This window comes from Carassius auratus, chromosome 16 (genome assembly GCF_003368295.1).
Source record: "Carassius auratus strain Wakin chromosome 16, ASM336829v1, whole genome shotgun sequence".
Taxonomy (NCBI): Eukaryota; Metazoa; Chordata; class Actinopteri; order Cypriniformes; family Cyprinidae; genus Carassius; species Carassius auratus.
The window spans coordinates 27,175,228-27,195,431 of record NC_039258.1 but is presented as its reverse complement, the minus strand read 5'-3'; the positions used below and the strand labels follow the sequence as shown (position 1 = coordinate 27,195,431).

General features: G+C 34.9%; 2 protein-coding genes across 2 annotated transcripts; one reads left to right on the top strand and one right to left on the bottom strand.

Moving 5' to 3' along the window:
• Positions 1-1,438: 1,438 nt before the first annotated feature.
• tyrobp (transmembrane immune signaling adaptor TYROBP) lies at positions 1,439-3,776 on the top strand. The gene is made up of 5 exons (XM_026285002.1): positions 1,439-2,271; positions 2,827-2,847; positions 2,952-3,110; positions 3,201-3,265; positions 3,404-3,776. Exons 1-5 carry the CDS (start codon positions 2,226-2,228, stop codon positions 3,458-3,460), a joined length of 348 nt encoding a protein of 115 aa, XP_026140787.1. The 5' UTR covers positions 1,439-2,225; the 3' UTR covers positions 3,461-3,776.
• Positions 3,777-13,703: 9,927 nt separating this feature from the next.
• On the bottom strand, positions 13,704-15,467 carry lratd2b (LRAT domain containing 2b). The gene has a single exon (XM_026284999.1). It carries the CDS (start codon positions 14,874-14,876, stop codon positions 14,064-14,066), a length of 813 nt encoding a protein of 270 aa, XP_026140784.1. The 5' UTR covers positions 14,877-15,467; the 3' UTR covers positions 13,704-14,063.
• Positions 15,468-20,204: the final 4,737 nt, after the last annotated feature.

Genomic DNA, 20,204 nt, shown 5'->3' with positions numbered 1-20,204 from the left:
GTTACAGTGACGATCCTCGTTGTTACTATCACCTACTGGTACGCCAGCAAGCGCAGACAAAAGAAAGAAAACGGTGAGAAATTACATAGACCAACACACATTTTCTCTAGTGATTCTGAAATCAGTGCACAGATGACATTTAACAAGCACGTGTCCATGTGTTTCTTATGTAGCTGATGAAGTCTACATGAACGTCAGAGCAAACTGCAAAACATGAAGATCTTTGGACTGACATGGACAGTGGAAGACTTAACTGATATTTAATACCATAAGACATGATATGATCATAGATGATGATTTAGATTTACCATTTCTAGCTGGCTCTGCACATTTAAAACCGTGTTCATATCACAGTTGCTATGTAAATAAGACAAAATTACCATATTTTTGCCATCAAACTGAAAACTTAAAAAAATAATAATTAAACTACTGCTTAATCAAAGTATCCAAATAATGAAACTATGTTTTAAGACGTTATCAACAGCAAAAAAATGCAGTGAAAGAAAAGTACTGACACCTAGTGGATACTTCTCGCTACTATTTTCTTCAACTATAACAGAGGTGCCCAAACCTTCAAACTGGATTGAGGGGTCATGGGCCAAAAAAGTAAATGTTTATGTTATACCCAATTATACAATATTAAAGTGGATTAAATTAGATTAAAAAAAATTGAAATTAGAAAATTAAGTTTCAATGTCTTTTTTTTTATTATTATTTTTATTTTATTATTTTTATTTTTTTCTATTTTTTGGCATGCAAAACAATGGGAGCTGGTTTTGACAACTGTGCCCTAGAAAATCAATAATGGAAATCCCTCTCTTTATTAAAAACAAAAAACAGTGTGCAATTATGCATTATGATTCTATAGGTGTCAAAGAACCACAGATACAGGCAGATGTCAGCGATGTCTCTCAGTTTGTTTGCAATAGGTTTATTAGGTAATTAGTAAGATGTTATCATTTGAGTAAATGGCTGCATAGCTTCATAAGCAAAAAGTAAGCGTTCATACATCCTGCTGCACTGTTTGGCATATTTACGTTTCTATGTATATGATTTACTATTAATAAATCTCAGATCTTCATCAAAAGTGGATTTGCGAATTTATTTGGTGTACAACACAAAATTTGTTTTGCAAGTGTATATGAAATATTTGTACATGTAATTAACGTTTACTTTGTGTTCTCTTATATCTGAGGATCTTGATCTTCTCCAATCTGCTCCTAGCTGATAATTGAGCTAAAGAAGTTTAAACCACAAAATATCTGCAAAGATGTGTCCTTTGTTTTTGGCTGTATACTTTGACAGTAGCATGTTATTTTTTGTGTATTGTTATAAATATGAAAAATGACTTCATTTTGGAATCTCCCAGAAATTCCCGTGTCCAAAACAAGCACAAGACTGTGACTCTTCCGCTGAAGAAAAAAAAAAAAAAGGAAGTAGAAAGTGTCAATTTTCATCACATACATTTCTACATTTATTTGCACTTAGGCTACTCGGTACTACTCAGAGCTACAGGAAAAACACTACCTTATCAATTTGTTTGTCTAATAAACAAGGCAGCTCTTCATGAGAAACTGAACTAAACTCTTCTGTATCACTAATTTAAAGACTAGCATCCCTTTAAAATGATAATGTGAGTAGAACAGGATATAAGTTCTGCTTTCTGCCTGTTTGGGGTTATCAGATACTAGCTTTAGTAGTCACATCCTGTGCTGTTAGGCCTTTGACCACATTAACACCCAGGTCCCTCTGACTAGCCTCTTGCTCACATATCTAACTTGCATCTAAGTGAAACTACATTTAAGGACATTTTAAAAAGCATATATTTTGAGTTGCATCTCATGTAAATCAATGGTATGCTCAGATTTAGTTTTCAATTTAACTTTTTACTTTAAACCTAGATATAAATATTCAAATGTTGACAGGATAAAATGTAAACAAATGAAATACTGAATTAGGTTAAGTGTGTGTGTTTCTGTGAGAGAGATCGAGGGATGGCATATCAGCACATGTAGCTCCTCCCCAGTGTCCTTTGGTTCTGTTCTGATGGATGGTGATAAGTCATCAGCTCATACTCGGTGACTTTTCTACACTCAGACAATTTCCATATCATTCAGTCTCATATTTAAGGTGTTTGAGCTCACGGGCAGTAAAGGCTTCTTGTGCACTTCACAAATCAGGTCTAAACCAACCCAGAGCAATTCTCTCCTAAACCTGCACTCATTATGAGAAGGACTGCATACATAATGATCCCCATGAATGGACTATTCGGTGAGTACAATTTAAAAGCATTCACATACTTAGTACGTTTTTAAGGTTGAATGTTTTTTTTTTGTTGTTGTTCTTCACAAATCCTCAGCTTTAAAAGGATCAGTTTACTTTAGAGTCAGTAATGCTTTGGTGGGTATTTCCTGAAGCACAATTTGGGACATTTTCAGAAAAGACTTGAGCATCATTTTCACTACAAAAATCAACAAGCTACAACATGCTAATTCAATAGCTATGTAGAAAAACAAGACTACATGCACATACTATTATGTTATATATTATTATTTGATAAGTCACACACCACTGTATGAGTAGTGTTTTTTTCTGCATCATATTCTTTTTGTATGTTCTAAAAAAAAAATAAGTATACCATATATTATTAAGTATGTATACTGTATAATGCCTGTAATATTATATCATGATCAGATTTTTATTTCTGGATAAACCTGCCATGAAACAAATTCAGCTGATATAAATATAAATATGCTGGTTTGACTTGTGAACACACTACTATAACATTTTCTCTTCCCTCCCTTCCGCTCTCACTTTCATCAACAGGGTTTGTTGAGGGGAATCAAGGTAATAATTCCTTGATACATATCTGAAAATCAGTTTCTTTGTTTGTTTTTTCTTGTTTTGGGATATTATAGAGTGAAAGTGCCATTGTATTTTCTGCTTCTCAGACTGCAGTTCATGTTACCAGTTTAACATTGGAGTGGCTATCGGGATCATCACTTGTGACATCATCCTCACACTCCTCATTGCTCTTTCGGTCTACTGTTTCATTTCTCATCAGAAAAGAAGAGGCAGTTTACATACACATGCCAGATGCTGTGGGTCAGGTATGCCTGTTTGTAAGAGAAATCAAAAATGTATTATTTATTTATTATTACGCGTGTTCCAGTCAACATGATGTAATTCTGATGTTTAAGGTAGAGCAAAAACTCAGCAGACATCAATGAGGCCAAAGACGATTGAAGTGGAATCACCTTATCAGGTAAAATGAGCAATATTAATCAACTACAAAACTAAAAACAAATTTGCATTTACAATAAATGCAACATATTTGTGTGATACGTTTGGTTAAATCTCTCAAATCATCTAAATCTTTATTTTTTTCATAATGGTTTGACAGGAACTTTATGGAGTCCAATCAGAAATATACAGTGATCTTCAGCAATATCGGAAATGAGGAGGCTATGTGACATGTATGGTTAGTCGTGGGTCTTGTGCAAACCTGAGAATATTTGTAGTTTGCATACATTTTTAAACTGTGTCACATGTGTATTTGGCATAAATAAGCTACAATAAATAATTTTAAATGAATTATTTTTTTTAATCCATGTGCTTGGACATTGTTGCATATATATAAACCATAAAAATAAATATATTTTCATAATTTGTGAAAAGGAAATGATCTTTGAGAACTTGCAGTTTTTAATATCACCGTAAAAAATAATCTTTGTCTTTTTTTAAAATCCAAAACCTTTGTAATCTGAATAGTTATAATTCCCTTACTCTTTATGTAGAAATAAATGTTTTGTTTTAAATGTGTGGTCTTGGATCATTTGTTTGTCTTCTTTTATAGACAGCATAGAAAGGTGGATGAAGTCACAGTCAAACATCCACTGCTTTCTTCTTCTTCTTCTTCTTCATTCCTCAAGTGGTTAGGAAGTGGACCTGTTTAGAATTCACATGACAGCAGTGAATCAGGTTGATAAAACGGAAAGGGTCTGTGTAACGGTTTGCAGTTCTTTAAGACTTCCTGAATGTTATGTCCTGAGTTTTAAATCCTGATAGTATTTCTGCGTTCATATGGCCACTTTCATTATTGCTGATTCATTGCTCTGTGCATATGTAAGTCAAGTGTGATAGCCTAATAATAGAAAGAAAATCAAGAAAATAAAACTAACCTTTCGCCTGGCACAGAGAGCAATTTATTTTAGCTCTTAGTTTAAGTGTGACCACTTCCGACGTCCACAAGAGTGCACTATTATCTCAGTGTGTTACTTGTCACATTTACTGTAAGTTCTGTTTGCCTCGGATCTATCATTCGCGTCTTATTTTAAAGCTCTTTTCTGTGTAGCTTTCAGTAATCGGTGTCTCGTTTGTGACGGATATAAACCAAATAACACCGAACCAGAACCGTGAAGATAGCTTTGTAATGATTTTTAAGCAGCCTAAAAAATAATACCATATGTTAGTCTAGTAAACTTTTGACAACATCCTGTATTCTGATAGGTATATAACAGTTTTAGATATTATAAACTATTGCTTCAACATGACAGTAGCAGTGAAATAGAAAACTGATGGTAAAGAAATTGTCAATGAATTTCGGAACCCACGAAGCTGCGTGCGGTAGACACGTCATTGTTTACGTACATGAGAGTAGGGCCTATGGCAAGTGTTTTCTACATCTTAACAGCTGTACGTGTGTTAAATCATTCAGCAGATTTTGTCTTCCACAAGGCTGGTATTCTCCCTCAGTCCTGCTGGATTTAGGAAAAGGCAACTAAACTTTGAATTTAAGATTATTTTTTACAATTACAGTTTGAAATCAGTGGCATGTGCATATTTCATGATTCTGTCTTAAAGCTAGGCTATTTGTTTGCGGGACACATGGACAAACAAAGAGAGCGTTCAGATAAAACTAGGTTATGCTAATCTTTTAATAATCTTACATCAGGTTTTTAAATAGGATTTCAAACACTTAATTTTGCTTCATGTGCACTATTTACCCCAAGCCTGGCATGCTTGAAAGAAACAGCAGGAACATGTTCAGAGAAAGAAACCAATTATTTTCTGAGTTTGGACTGGTTTGCTTGCTGAAGTGTTTTTTATTATATTTTAGTTTTCTGTGTAAGAAGAAATCCATTTGAGTGTTTACATGCTGATTTAAGATTTTTATTCGCATTTGAATTTGCAGTGTTAATATGTTTCCTTGCTTTTTTAAACTTCAAGGTTCCTTACTGTTTGAAATACATGGAGTACAAACTGTTCCTCTTCCTCTACTAGTTTATGCTGTTGGAATGCACTGGGCAGGACAAACAGAGGAGGAACTGGAGGAGTGTTGCATCTTTCCTGATCTTGGCAGCCAGTTATCAGCTTCAGGCTTATATAGTTTGATAATTTATCAGACTATCAAAATACATTCCTTAACTGACAACAAGCGCAACAATCTTTACAACAATCTTTTACGGCCTCCTTAAATTATTATTATTATTATTATTATTATTTGTACATTTTCTGCTCGTTGATTCATCAGTGCTGTTATGAACCCTGTTAAGTTCAAACCGGAGAATGCTTAGGATAGATTTTTGTTCTTGTGATTTTTTTGTGAGGTGTGTACTAATGTGCACGTTGGAATTGTAATCCATGAATGGTCCAGGAATCGAAACATTATCCATATAACATAAAGGAAAACAGACACTCTTGTAAATCACACTAAATCTACAGTTAACACATACATACCATCTTTTTTCCATAAAGATTCTGTTCATTTTAAACTGTACACTGACTTTAAATACCAAACTGGTCCAAACCCACACTCTAACCTTTAGGGGAAATTTTTTTATTTATATATCAATTTCATGAATAAAGACCTCCCCATACGGGCATTTGTCAAATTTTGCTCATCTTTGCAGAGAGTCTTGTGCTAGATATATTAGGGGTAATTGTTTTTTTTTTTTCTTAAGAAATTGATTCTTTCTTCTTTTTTTTCACAAGGAGACCTTAACATTTTTTTAAAGTAACAGTAAATACATTATATTATAATGTTAATTCATGTTATTCTTTTAAACTTTGTAACAGTTTGCACAAAAAATATTAAGTAGCACAACAGTTTTCGACATTGATAACAATAAGAAATGTTTCTTGAGAACCAAATCACAGGATATCGGAATGATTTCTGAAGGATCGTGTGACACTGAAGATTAGAGTAATGGCTGCTGAAAATGATTGAATGCTTTACCATCAAAGGAATAAAATGCAGTTTATTAACATTTCACTATATACCTGTTTTTACAGTATTTGATCAAATAAATGCAACACTGGTGCACATAAGAAACTTTTAATGGCATAAAACATTTTACAGATTGCAGTGCATGTTAATCAGGATATCCCATAAATGTAATGGATTTATATAATAATTTATCGATAAACCTAACCTTCACAGTAAGCTATTGACACTAAACAAACAACTATTTGGCTGATTTATAAGCCTTTAAGATAGCGGGGGCCACTACAAATCAGCTTTCAACATATCTCCCTGTATTAGTGAAGACATTGTTCAGTATTTCACATAGCCGAGTATACACACACACACACACACTCACACACACTCTCTCTTTTTCCTTCTTGCAACTGGCTGGAATTACAAAATAATTCTGTGACCTTTTACTAAGCACACAAGCCTTACTTAGGTTAGAAAATTAAATCTTTGTAAATCCCTCCCTGCGTAACCCAACAGTGTTAATACTGAACTGCTATTAATTCCACTTTTTTTTCATCTTGTAGTTCAAATGAATAGATTCCTGACACCGATGGCTATGTTGTCCACCATAACACATATTTTCCAGAAACTATGTTGCATTGGTAAACATGATGTAACCATTTCAGCCGCATGATTCATGTCTGCTGTGAACGTGTGATAAAAGCCTCTGCAATTTAGCAACGTGTACATCTGGAATTTTGTAAACATGTGCGGTCTAGTCACACACGTATTATTCATAAGAACTCTTATTGTGCAACTGTTAAAAACACAGTTCTGAAAAATACCAAATATTCTCAGCAATCTGATGGTGCCAGGCTGAGTGAATGTGGCGCTGTAATTAGCTTCTGCCTTGTTATCTTCCTGCCCTCCTCATTGCTACAGTATGAGGCCTGATCGGCGCTGGGAGATTGGGTGCCCTGTCAAATCAAACAAACTCTCTCTGTGTTATCGCTCGGGTGGCTGGTGTTAATAATTTTTTTTGTTAAAAACGTCATGCTGATGGGACAGGATTCACATGAACCAACACTAGCAATAAGTGCTTATTCATCTTCATTGCTTTACAGACGAAGGACAAAAGCATTTTGTGTAACTTTATGTATTCTGAAAGCTGTAATTAATTTATTTTTTTGCATGAAATCATTTGCAATACCATTCAAAAGTTTGGGGAGTCAAGATCTTCTTTACAAACTTTTATTTGGTTAGGATGTTTTCAAATGCTACGAAAGTCTATTTCAAATAAATATAGTTTTTTTCTGTTCATCAAAGAATGTTGAAAGCTTATGTGAACATTGTTTTACAGTTTACACAAAAATATTAAGGAGCTATGTTTTCAACATTGATAATGATATGACACGTTTCTTGTACACCAAACCATATTGTACCAATTATAACAATATTTAGCAATATTAGTGTTTTACATATTTTAGATCAAATAAATGGTGAGCAGACATCTCTAAAAACGTACCAACCCAAGATTCTGATGGGTAGTATATGTATATAAGTATATGTCCTATTGAAACAGGAAGTTGTTACATATTGATAATCTCTCTCCCCCTCTTTTTTTTTAAATAGCCACAGGCTTTAGTTATGTCATAGCTAAAAAAAAGAAAAAAAAAGAAAAAGCTATTTGGTAGATGGGAGCAGATGACACAGGGGGAGGGGCATTCTTGCTCTAGAAAGCATTTGATTAGACAAAATTCTGTGTATGAGTAATCAATATACCTTTTAGTATAGTACACTTTTTTGTATAGTACTCTTTTTTTGTATAGTACACTTGCATTTATTTTTTTGTATCCTTTTTGTGTGTGTGTGTATTTTATTAGAATACAAATTTTATATATTATATATATATATATATATATATATATATATATATATATATATATATATATAAACACACAATAAAATATTACAGGCTATATGCAGAGAAACAGAGTGAAAGGAATGTTCTTTTGGTAAATTTTAGTCATCATTATCATTATTTGCATTAAAATTAAATATGAAGAAAGATGAGAGTAGCCAGAAGCTGACATCTCCATAGCAAGCTTCAGAACATGGGGGGCAAATGAAACTCTGTCAAAGTTTCTGACCCACTTATGATTTTCCTGAGCAAGTGCTGGGAAATAGATTGGATAATTTGATTCTGACTTGCCCTGGTAGTTTTCTGTCTCTGTAAGTGTGTGTATTTGTGGAGGGCACTACATTGTTCAGTGGCAGTGAGTAAAGGAGTGTTGTGTGACTGAAGTGCCAGTCAGAGTGAGCTGGGCGAATACGTGTCACATTGATGATCCTTGGCCTGTAAAAAAAAGTCAGTAACAGGGTCATCCTCTTATCTTGTCAGAACACTGGAGCTTTGCAAACTGACAGGGCCTAAGGGGCATATTCAAAGTGGTCTCTCATTTTCCTGCTTCGCTTTTATTAAAATTGTTTAAAACATCCATGATGTGCATCTTGCAATGTTAAGACTTGCAAATCTCCAAAATGAGTTCATAAAATCTACATATTTGCACTTTTTTGTGATGCAGTTTTTGAGAAAAAGCACAAATGCATTGCTCTTATGCTTTTTTTATGCTGTATACTAATTGAACTGAGGTTCTTGACTGGATGGATCCGGCAGCCCTCATTCATGGAGGTTATTAAGAGCTAGTCATAATGAGCGTCATTCACCTCCTCTGTTGCTCTGCATCATGGGGGCACATGAATGGCTCACCAGTGACTGGCCACAAATTAACCAGACAAGAAGCACAGGGAGCTGAACCGGTGGCTGTGCTCTCTAATATGAGATTAGAGCAGGATATGACACAAAAGGGAAGGATGAGTGTCAGATGCAGTGGGAAAAAAGAGCAATGGATGGATTTAAAACTTGTTCTGATTCTTGTCCAGCAGGCCATGATATCATGCCAGGAATGAATAGCTGAGGTTTTGTCATGACTCAGCATGGTGTCAGACCCAGAAACATGGCTTTCTTCAACATGTTGCACAAAGTCTTAGGCCTGTGTTGTATTTTCAGAAGTTAAAGTTAGTTTATCCATTCATATAATACATTATGAAGAAGTTCTGACTTAAATCCAGAAGCACTATGGAAGAATGTTCTTGAGAGAATGGCTTTGACTCATATGGTACAAAAGCCTTAAGTGTTCTTCGGCCAAGGAAATCCTGGAAACTGTATGTTTTTTTTTTTTTTTTTTGATAAGATGTTTCCTGGACCAGAATGCTGTGTTTACTGGAGTAAAGGAGGAACCTTGGTTCTGGTCATTTCAAATATCTTCAGGTAACATAACTTTTTGTTTTCTTTTTTTTATGATTAAATTATAAATGTATTAGGGTGTTGGCCTGATCGATGACTCCTGTGGGCCTGTACAGATTGCACAGTATTAAATGCTCACTAAAACATGTAAAGCATTTTTTTTTTATAAATCAATAGAAAGGCACATTTACATATTAAAAAAATCCAATTTATTTTAGGTAAGGCTTCATGGCAATACCTTCTGTTTCTCTGAGTTTTCCTAGCTATTCTCAACAATTGTTCCTCTTATTGTACACAACCTAAGCAGATAAAAGTAAACTATTCTCATTTTTAAAAAACATTTTGTAAACCATGTGAACCAAAACCTGAAGGTCAAATTTTTATTTTATTTTATTTTATATAAGGATTAATGAATAAGAATAATGTGATACATTTCTTTCCATCATACCATCTCTCATAATTCCTTTCTAGTCAAACGGATAAGTATGAATAATTCTTTCCATTTCACTCTTCCTTTACCATGCCATTGATTGAATATATGAAGAGTTCAGATGCAAAAGCCTCTAAATGCCATCTGAAATATTCATAAAAAATTAGGACTTTTATCAGGCTCCTATATTTATGTTCAGTTATTTCACTTTAATAGCCTGGAAAAGGACCTGTACATTGCCATTAAAATAAAATGACTCAACCTAAGCATAGGAGCTTGATAAAAATCCTAATTTTAGATGAAAATTTCAGATGGCATTTAGAGGCTTTTGCATCTGAACTCTTCATATAAAGATTTTAATCTGTCTTTTACTTTCGGGAGAGAGTTCTGATTGCTGTTGGGAGTGTAATGATCCCATGTAATTAGTCTCACAATAAATTGCAATAACATGTTGCACAGCTGGGAGATGTAGCTTTGTTGCACTGGAATAATCTCCTTCCTTGGAAATGAAATACTTAGACATAAAAGTGACTGTTTTAACACTTCCTGAGAAATACTACCATCATAAGAAACTGAAATGTATCAAGTTACTAACCACCACAACTAACATCATGTTCACATTCAAATTGCATACAGAGTTTACTGAACTAATCTGTCTTATTATGATAGGTATCCTGACCACAAGTCTATAGTGCTGCATTTTATATTTGCATTTCTAATTTCATATCCCAGCAGCAAACAGGAGATCTCATCTCAAAACCCTCATCTGCAATGGAATTATAGATGGCAAAAAATCACCAGGACAGTACAGCTTATAATTCTTCTTCATTATCTTTTTCACATGAAAGTGCCGTTTTAACCAAATTAAGATTATGTTATTGCATTGGATCTTATACAGCAATTTAAATTCACATTATCCATTTAAACTTCAGAGGATGAGCAGTAAATTAAAACTGGATCAGAATGAAGGGACTCGAGAGCTATCAAATCAAAGAGCTGTAAATAACTTTGTAAATAACTACTGTGTTATGTGGTCTTAAGTATCTCCACTTATCTCATTGAGAGGAGATCTTAACACCGGAGCTATTTAGATCATTTTTATGGCTGTTTTTGAATTATCCGTTATGGATAGATAGTATAGTGATTTTTTTCAGCAATGAAACTTTTATTTCATGTGTCTTTAATACTAATTCATACCGCAATGCTGTTGTTGTACTATAAAAATGAAATATTTGATGATCATGTTTGCCTTTTGCTATAGCAGGTTAGAGGAGGGGCAGCAGGTCAGTGAATGGATTGCTCTCATTTTCTCTCTCTGGTATTCAGAAATGATTTACTATCACCAGACCTTCTAGTTTAAACAGTCTCAGTGTTTCCATGAAAGTGAGGGGTGATGAGAGTCAGAGCCACTGATTAACCCAATCAGATTAAGATCTGATTAACCCAACAAACCCTGGCAAAGAGAAGAGATTAAGAAGATAACACCTTATTTAAGATAACACATTATAACAGAGTAAATATTTAGGCTTGTTCTGACAGCTATGCAAATGTAACTTACTACTTAATATATTAAATATAAAGAGTACCGAATTAAATACTTGGTGGCAAAAAAAAAAAATAACTTTGAAAGAATAAGTTCATCCAAAAATGAAAATTTCTGAATATTGACTCACCAATTTATAAAGTTATAGATGGGTTTGTCTCTTCACTGGAATAGATTTGGAGAAATGTAGCTTTACAGCAGCTAATCAATGAATGCCATCAGAATGATCTAAACATCACAATAATCCACACAACTCCATCAATTAATGTCTTATGAAGTGAAAAGCTGCATGTTTGAAAAAACTAATCCATTGTTAAGGCATTTTAATTTTAAACTGTAACAAACCACAAACCATAAATCCATAAACCATGGAAAATATTCATAGTGAAAAAGTTAGTCCTCGTTGTCTGTTTTTGCTTGTAAATGTTTGTTGATCTGTGAGAATTTCTATCAAGACCATTTTTAATAACTAAAGCAAGGACTTGGGATGACTTGTATTTTAGCTGGAAACAACAGTTTGAAGTTCAATAGGTGATTTATTACTACTTTTTTTTTTTACTAAAAACATTTGTATTATTTGTGAATTATTGTGATTTTTGGACTCTCAGTCTGGCGGCACCCATTCACTTTCAAAGATCCATTTGTGAACATGTGATCTACCGTTACATTTCTCCTGTTCTGTTCTGAAATCTGTTCTGATGAAGAAACAAACTCATCTTGGGTGGCCTGAGAGTGAGTGCATTTTCAGCAAATTTTCATTTTGGGTGAACTATTCCTTGCAGTATTGTCAGCTCAGTCCGATGGGGGAATCAGTTGTACAATATCATTTCACATCCTGTTCCTGCCTTCCACAGAAAACCTCAGCCCACTGAACAGGAAGGGCAGTTTGTTTACATGTTGTCTAAGTATTTCTGTCATAGTCCATTAAATCTTTGCACACAAGACAGCAATGTGGCCCACTACTGAGTTTGATATACAGCGTAGTAAAGCACAGAACAGCTTTATGTGGCAAAAAGGATTTGGGGATGAATGTCAATCATTGTTAGCTGCAGAGACTCTTTAAAAATAGCTATTTTATAGTTGAGTTACTTTGTGTGACCTGTGGGGGGGATGTTTTAAAGGCATATTTGTACCATTGAGTTACACAAAATAATAACATATTAAGATTGCATCTTAATTATTAGTCTAAACCAGCAACTTAATTTGATTAACGTTGGCTTAAATGACATGATTTTATGCTTAAATCTGAGCCAGTATCTTAAATTAGATGAGAAATGAGTTTAAATTGATCTAATTAAGACTTCTAGTTTGAAAAGCTTCAAAAAGCAGTGGTTATCATTTCTGAGCATCTGTACATCTTATCTTGGGATTGCAGTCAAGCTCTCCAGCAGATATGTAAATCCTCTCCTCTTTGGCTAAACAAAACCTCCTTAAGGCAACATTATCTCACAGATACTACCAACGGGGGATCTCAAGTCTGGGATCATGAAACAAAACACACATCAGAAACACAGAGACCACATTTTTCTTTCTTGCCATGGCCCCTTTTCTCCCTATTGATTCATATCAAATCCCTAAAGGGGCACAACAAAAACAACACAAAGGGCAAATGCATGCTTTATGAACATAAAAAGAGAGTTTTTTTATGGTCACTACCCAGTTTTTCTTACATATTAACTCTCCGATATAACGCTGTCTACACCTGTAATATGTGGCATCATTAAAAATTATATAAGTAAGATATAATCATTAAAGTCACCAGGGAAAACAAAATATATACGCTTAGATGGGCCAAGTGACGATCTGTGGAAGAAATCCTTTCCTCTGAACATTGTAAACTCTTGGTTATTTTAATCATATTCATAAATACATGTTTACTTTTTCCCTTGGGGTGTTTTTCATCATGAAATGTTTGGATACTCTTGAAATAAATATGATGGAATCAGGAGTCAACTCCGGACAGAAAACACTCAATCACCACCAAAAGAAAAATAAATAAATATATATATATTTATAAAAACAAGTTATATTTATCAAACCAATTGGAAGAGTTGATCTGAACTGAACACTGAAACACATTTAAAATAAATATATATTCTCTGCATATGCACAAATAACATTTGAATAAGCTCTGTAGCAAAAATATGTTTATATGTACTTGAAGCTAAATAACAAAAAATCATGTTGATTATATCACAATCCAATGCTGAAGAACAAAACATTGCTTAAGTAAAAATATTCAGACTTTATTGAAATATGTGTCAAGGGAATACATAGCCTAATTTGCCAGTCCTCAAAATAAAATACTGTAAATGTGATCATTAAAAGGTGATGTGGAAAGGATTTCATTAAACATTCCCTTGGATGAGAATACAGCAAAGCAAATCCTTAAACACCAGGATTATCAATGCAAACAAGCTGAAGTTGTTCAATTTATAAAAGTACTGCTAACGGAAAACTCTCTTGAGAAACTGATGAAATTGCAACACTGCCTCTGTGCTTGAGGTGATTACAAATAAAGCCCACACGATCCTCCATGATGAGGCTGTTTGCCCTCTAGAGAACCTCCCTCTTTGATCCATCATCAGTTACAACTGTAATCATTCTCAGTGTCTTCCGTGCAATTTAAATGATTCTCCAGTTCCTGAATGACGGCTTCCCTTCCCATTTGATCGTTTCTCCTCTTTTCCATGATCAAATCCTCCAAACTCTGAAAGTCCAAAACGTGACTTTTCTTCTCTGACAGCTGCAGTTTCATCTTGTACGGCTGCTTCCCGATTCGTATCTCGCCTCCCGTTTTAAACTCGCGTTTGCCAAACCTGCACCAGGCAGCGAAGCATTCAGAGTTCTTCCAGCAAATGTCTCGCTCTTTCATCCCCACTTGCTCCATGGCATTCTGCACCACAACATCCGGGCTCAGCGCCTGAAACTTATACAGCTCGTTCACAATTCTGCCCCTTTTACCTTGACTGGCATCGAAAAGAAAGTCGCATTTAATCTCGTTTCTATGCAAATGAACCACCTGTTGGTCGCCGACGCATACTGCCCAGTGCGGGTACTGACCGTTAGCCACAAACTCCACCAGGTCACCGGGTTTGCACTTATTCGCCAAGTTTTCGCACGACATGGTTCCCACTTCACCGAACCTGCTATTCCTTTCATATATACACTCGTCGCGATAATATACCGCGCTTTCTAATTCATCGCGACAGTCGTAGTGCTTAACATCTTCCTTTTCTGTCTCATCGATGTTCTCCTCTTGCTCGTCGTCATCCGCGGAGAAAATATAAGACACGCCGATCCGTGGAGCGTCGTCTTCTAGGTCAAATCCATTAGGGTCAGCGGTGGGTAATTCATTGTAATTCAAATGGGTAAGTTTCTCCACTTGATTCCCCATAACAGAAACTCGTGTGAACAGTTTCGCGTCCCACCTGTATAGGTCGCGGAGGGATATGTTTCAAAAACGCAACACGTAATCCGGCTTTGGAGCCCAGTGCAGGTCTAAGTCCATGTCTTCTTTTTATCGGCGAATTGCTGTTAGGAATAATAGCGTGATGTGCGTTTTGGCATATCATACAGCTATCCGAAGTGTTTGCCAGCCATCAGATACTAGTGCTGAGTTTCAGTCTGTGTTCTGAACAGGTGCGTCTCACCTGCTCACTTCCTGCTGAGCCGCAGACAGGGGAAGCCCATCAGACACAGCGGGGAACCCACGGGGAGTCCTGCGGTAACGTATCGGGGAGACAAATGCACTTTTGATTTTGAGTGATTTTCTCTCTTTCCAAGTAATGGGTGCCGTCCACGGCTCTTTGAAGTTCTGGCAGAGGCAGCAACAACGCTCTGTGTGAAATAGTATTGCGCACAGTAATGTTTACACAAGGCACGGTCAGTTAAAGAGACAGAGCACATTTAGACTTGAAGCAGTACTATGTTGTTTCTTCTGCTCAGTGAGCTAAACTCCCCAATGGTCTACAATTTAAAGATAACCTTTCTGACCAGGTGCTACTATTTTATAGTCTAGGCTATATATGTGCCTGCATAAATTCGAGATGCCAGTGAATCGGTTTTTTATTAAATCGGGTTTTATTGACTTTGCGTGCCATGTGACATATCTGAACTTTGAACTATTGACATTTTCAGGCTTCATGATGATGCAATACTACGGATGTATATATACTATAAATTAGTTCTTTAAAATCTTTTTAAATATTGTACACAGGGCACGTGTGAATTATATAGGCTAGAAGTAGACTAAATGATTGTACAATTAAGGTTGGAAGGTCTCCAAATAAGGTCTGAAGTTCAGTTGTTATGTTATATATGATTCAGCCACATTAGGAAACATATTTTAAGGTGGGGTTACATTACTGAAACTTCTGCAAAATCGATTAATATTGTAATAATGTTTTAAATAAAGCTACTCGAGGTCACACAGAAGTCACTTTTGAACCTAGCAGCTTTTTGTCAGTTTGACAAAGTTGTGTGACCAACATGAACCTATTGCTAAATTTGCTAACTTTTTGCCCTAATGTGAAATTCCAGATCGAGTAGATTCCTACTGAAGTGACTATTTCATCGATTAAAAAAAATCAACGAACAGTGGTAAATGTGTCACCAATGGTACATAAAGAGGCACTATAATTACAGCAACACCTTTTTGATTACTTCCTTTAATAGATGATTCACTGAGAAAGTCTTTATTTATCACATTATTACAGACATTAAATCTATATTTAAAAACAAATTAAATTAAAATCAAATAAATATATACAGAAAACATTAGATTTCTGACAGAAATTATTTTAGTTTATGAGATAAGATAAATATATTATTTTAATACTATTCAAATTGTTAAAATATTTTTCTGCTTCAGGGTAGATGCTATATTTAATAAATCTTGAATGAAAAACATTTGGAAAAAAATCCCTGTGACAAGAAAAATGTTCCAGGTAACTGTACATCTATTTCTCAATGCAAAATGAAATATTTCAACTACCCTGAATAAACTCCATTACTGTGTCCTTCACAATAAATACAATGGCAATATCTTCAGAGGCGTCTCCCAGGAGGTATTCAGGTGTCTGTCAACCACTGCAGTGTTTAGTCCTGTGTTGTGGATTGCCAAACAGCTAGCCTCTGGCTGTCAGTCCATAACCCCTTGTGCAGGGTCTTCTCATGCCCAGAAGCCTGCCTCAGCTCTTAATTACCTAACGTAACAGCTGGTCAGCGAGTCTGCCGTGTATCTGCTCACTCCGGTGCGGAATTATCTGGCTGTCGCCGTGAGGCATATCAGTTACAAACCGAGCGTCCATCTGCCATCACCACATCAAAATAAATACAGCCTCCTGAAAGTCTCTTCAGGCCAAACACACCTGCCTAATATTTCAGTACTAATATAAAAACTCATTAGCATATTTTTTTTCCGAATGGTTTACACCTTTATTAAGTCAAGACGCTATATAGCAATTTATAAATTAAAGATTGTTTCAAATGCAAATAGTTTTCCAATATAAGACAAATCCAAAATCTCCTGAAAGCAGCTCTAACAAGACAACAGTGTCATCATTCAGCTCCAGTTAGTTCAGTGTTAATTTGTAAATATATTGGCTTTCAGTTCTTAAAAGTACTTTTTTAAAAGCATATTTCAGTTATATTTTCCACAATACAGTACATTTTAATATGATGTTTTTAATAAACATTGTTCCACTGTTTAAAAAAAAAATGTTATGCAATGGAAAGGTTAGATGTTAAGGGTACCATGGAACCATCAATGCCAATGAAGAACCATTATGTGCCAAAAAATATTATGTTCTTCATCATTTTTGTGAATAATGTTTATGATTGAACTTCATGATCCAGCAATCAGTCCTCAGAGTGACATTTTCACTGAAAGCTTATATGTTATAAAGATCCACACACGCATCTCTATCCTGAGTAAACAGAGGCATTTCAACTACAGTACCTGACATTTCAGTATTGGTCTGACACGGCCATTTGTTTGGACTGTACAAAGATCTTTTTTTGTTTTTAAGTTTCTCTAACCCCAAGAGCCTGTACTCTGGCCATTTTGAATGCCAAGGCACCTTGTGTCAGTATGCCTGCGACACTGTATGAAGCTGTCTGCCACGGCTGAAGATATAAAGATAAACAGTGTTGCCTTCACACCGACTCGCTCAGTGAAAGAACTCATTATTTAGTTTCCTCAGCTGTAAAAAAAAAAGACGTCTGGAACACAACACCACTGAGAGTAAACAAAATAGGGTGAAAGTGCCACTCTAGTGGGAATGCATCTATTTTTTTGGTTTCCAGTGGCTATGCACTGGTTACATCAGAAGAATTTTAAGCAGCTAATAGTAAGCCCCTTAAGACCCCCCTTTCTCTCTCTAGGTTTCCAAAGGCAACTGTGCTCCATCAAAGGTGTATTATTGCTGAAGGTGCACGGCGTGTCTGTTTGTGTCACACCGATGAAGCGTACCATGAAGCCTGGACTGGCTGCAGAGAGAAGAATAAAAAGAAGGCTGAAAAGATTGTCAGGTGACCAAAAAATAATTAAAAAAATGAACGTGACAGAAGTATGTCAATGGTATTGAATGCAACTCTGTTATTGCAGATTAGTTACTCTGATTTTTGTTTTACTTTAATGAATACATAGCTGCATTGTCCCATAAGTACAACGTGGGTTTGATGAAAAAAATCCACTGGAGAAATGACTTATAGGTAGATTAATGATCATTAATATTCAGTGCAGTAAAACTTTCATGTTTCTTCTCATAATAGCATGAGTAATGAGTATAAGGACTTATTTTATTCCAACAAGTTCTAGAATCATGAGCTGCACTGACCTCTACAGGAACATGACATTAAAGTAGTGTTTTGTAGGCCAGGGGTCTGATAATGGTAAATAAATAAATGTATTTATTTATTCATTAGACTGTCACAATTAATTATTATGTTTACATTCACTAATTTAATATTTACTTCTAGTCAGTAACCAATACATTAATTGTATTCTTTTCTTTTATTATTTCTTTCTTTCCTTCTTTTCATTTTTTCTTTATTTTCACAATTTGTTCTTTTTATAAATATTTTCCGGAAAGATTTTTTGCATTATGACAATGTATAATTATTTCATTTTGGGAATGATTATTTCATTTAGTTTTATTTTTCTAAATATTTTAAAAATAATTATTTTCTAAATAATATTTGATATCAGTATAATGGCAATGTAAAAAGCAGGTTTTTTTCATTTTGGAAACAATTATTTGATGTATTTGTCTAACACTTGCATACAGTACAAATAGAATTTAACACACAAAAATATACAGCTGCCTTAATATTTTTCAACGGCTATAGACAATATAATACACAATACAATGTTGTGAACATTCATTTATATATTTTTTTATTTCAAGAGTTTTCTTAGTTCTCTTTCTTGCATTTGTAAACACTGTTAAATACCATCACCAGACTACTGATTACATTACAGATGCTCTGAACTTTGGAGAAGAAACTTTAGTATTTGCTGTTTGGTGATGGTGATTAGAACTTTTGCCATGACTTTGAAAGTGGAACATTCTCCCCAGGCCATATCAGAAAAAAAGGCCGTAAGAAGTAGGTCATTGAGATCTGACACAACATGACCCAATTTGCTATCTCACTATTTGTTATGTTCCCTTAAATTTCTGCATGAGCGGAGCAAACTATGTAATATATCACTGTCATACTGATCTTTTAGAGGTCAACCTGCGATTCCTAATGGACATATTGCATTTTGCATTGCAACGCCATCAGTGGCACCACTTAATATGATGATAATGTAGAGCAACATACACAAGCACTTGTTGCTTCTCCCCAAATCAGTGTTACACAAAAAAATGCAAATATATTTTCTTTTGTGCTGTAGAGACAGGCTCTTGTTTTATGGTGGTCTGTTTAGGAAATGATGCAGTGTGTTGTAGCGTTTGAGGAGGATCACAAAGGAATCCATTATGGAACCAAAAGATGAAAGTGCTCTTCAAAATGCATCAGACATTGATCCTTAATATATCTAAACTGTGCCTCTTTCTATTAGGACTTCTCTTTGCTGTTCTCATGATGCATGACAACCAGAAATTTCTAATGAATAGGCGCTGTTTCAGTTAGTTTCAATTACTTGAATGTGTTCATAGAACATACAGGAGTAACACACATATGTATAATCACAATGCAGTCCTGTAGATTAAGAATAAGAAATGAGATATAAGTGTACCTAAGTGGTAAAATAAAAATAATTATTTTAATTAAATAAAAATTTTTTTTGAGAATGTCTAACAGTCATATCCTTCCATGTCTTGATGTGACTGTTATTTACCCTTCATTTACTCATGCAGTGATAAGCAGTGTTAATCAGTAAGGATGTTCTCCTGAGGCACTGGCTTTTTCAGTATGAGATAAATAACAAATGCGCTTCATGTGGATGCTGTAGAACAGAGGCAATCTCAGCACTGCTGAGATATGTGAAGTAGTCTGCAGGCTCTCCTCGCAGGTTACTTATCGAGATTTCTACAAAGAGACAGATATTTCCATAAAGGGCAGCTTTGGAGAATTTAATGTCCCAACATGGCAACACGGCATTGTCATTATTTTGAAATGAACATTTTTTTTTATTGTGTGTATATGGAGGTTAGGTGACAAGTAAATATTTATTTATTTATCTTTCTATACCATTTATTTTATGTTTATTGAT

What these genes read in the sequence shown, in the direction of transcription:
- lratd2b (XM_026284999.1), bottom strand. Translation starts at nt 14,876, where the DNA reads ATGGGGAATCAAGTGGAGAAACTTACCCATTTGAATTACAATGAATTA.
- tyrobp (XM_026285002.1), top strand. Translation starts at nt 2,226, where the DNA reads ATGAGAAGGACTGCATACATAATGATCCCCATGAATGGACTATTCG. An exon ending in CCCCATGAATGGACTATTCG is followed by an intron (nt 2,272 to 2,826) that starts GTGAGTACAATT and finishes TTTCATCAACAG; the next exon opens with GGTTTGTTGAGGGGAATCAA. An exon ending in TGCCAGATGCTGTGGGTCAG is followed by an intron (nt 3,111 to 3,200) that starts GTATGCCTGTTT and finishes CTGATGTTTAAG; the next exon opens with GTAGAGCAAAAACTCAGCAG.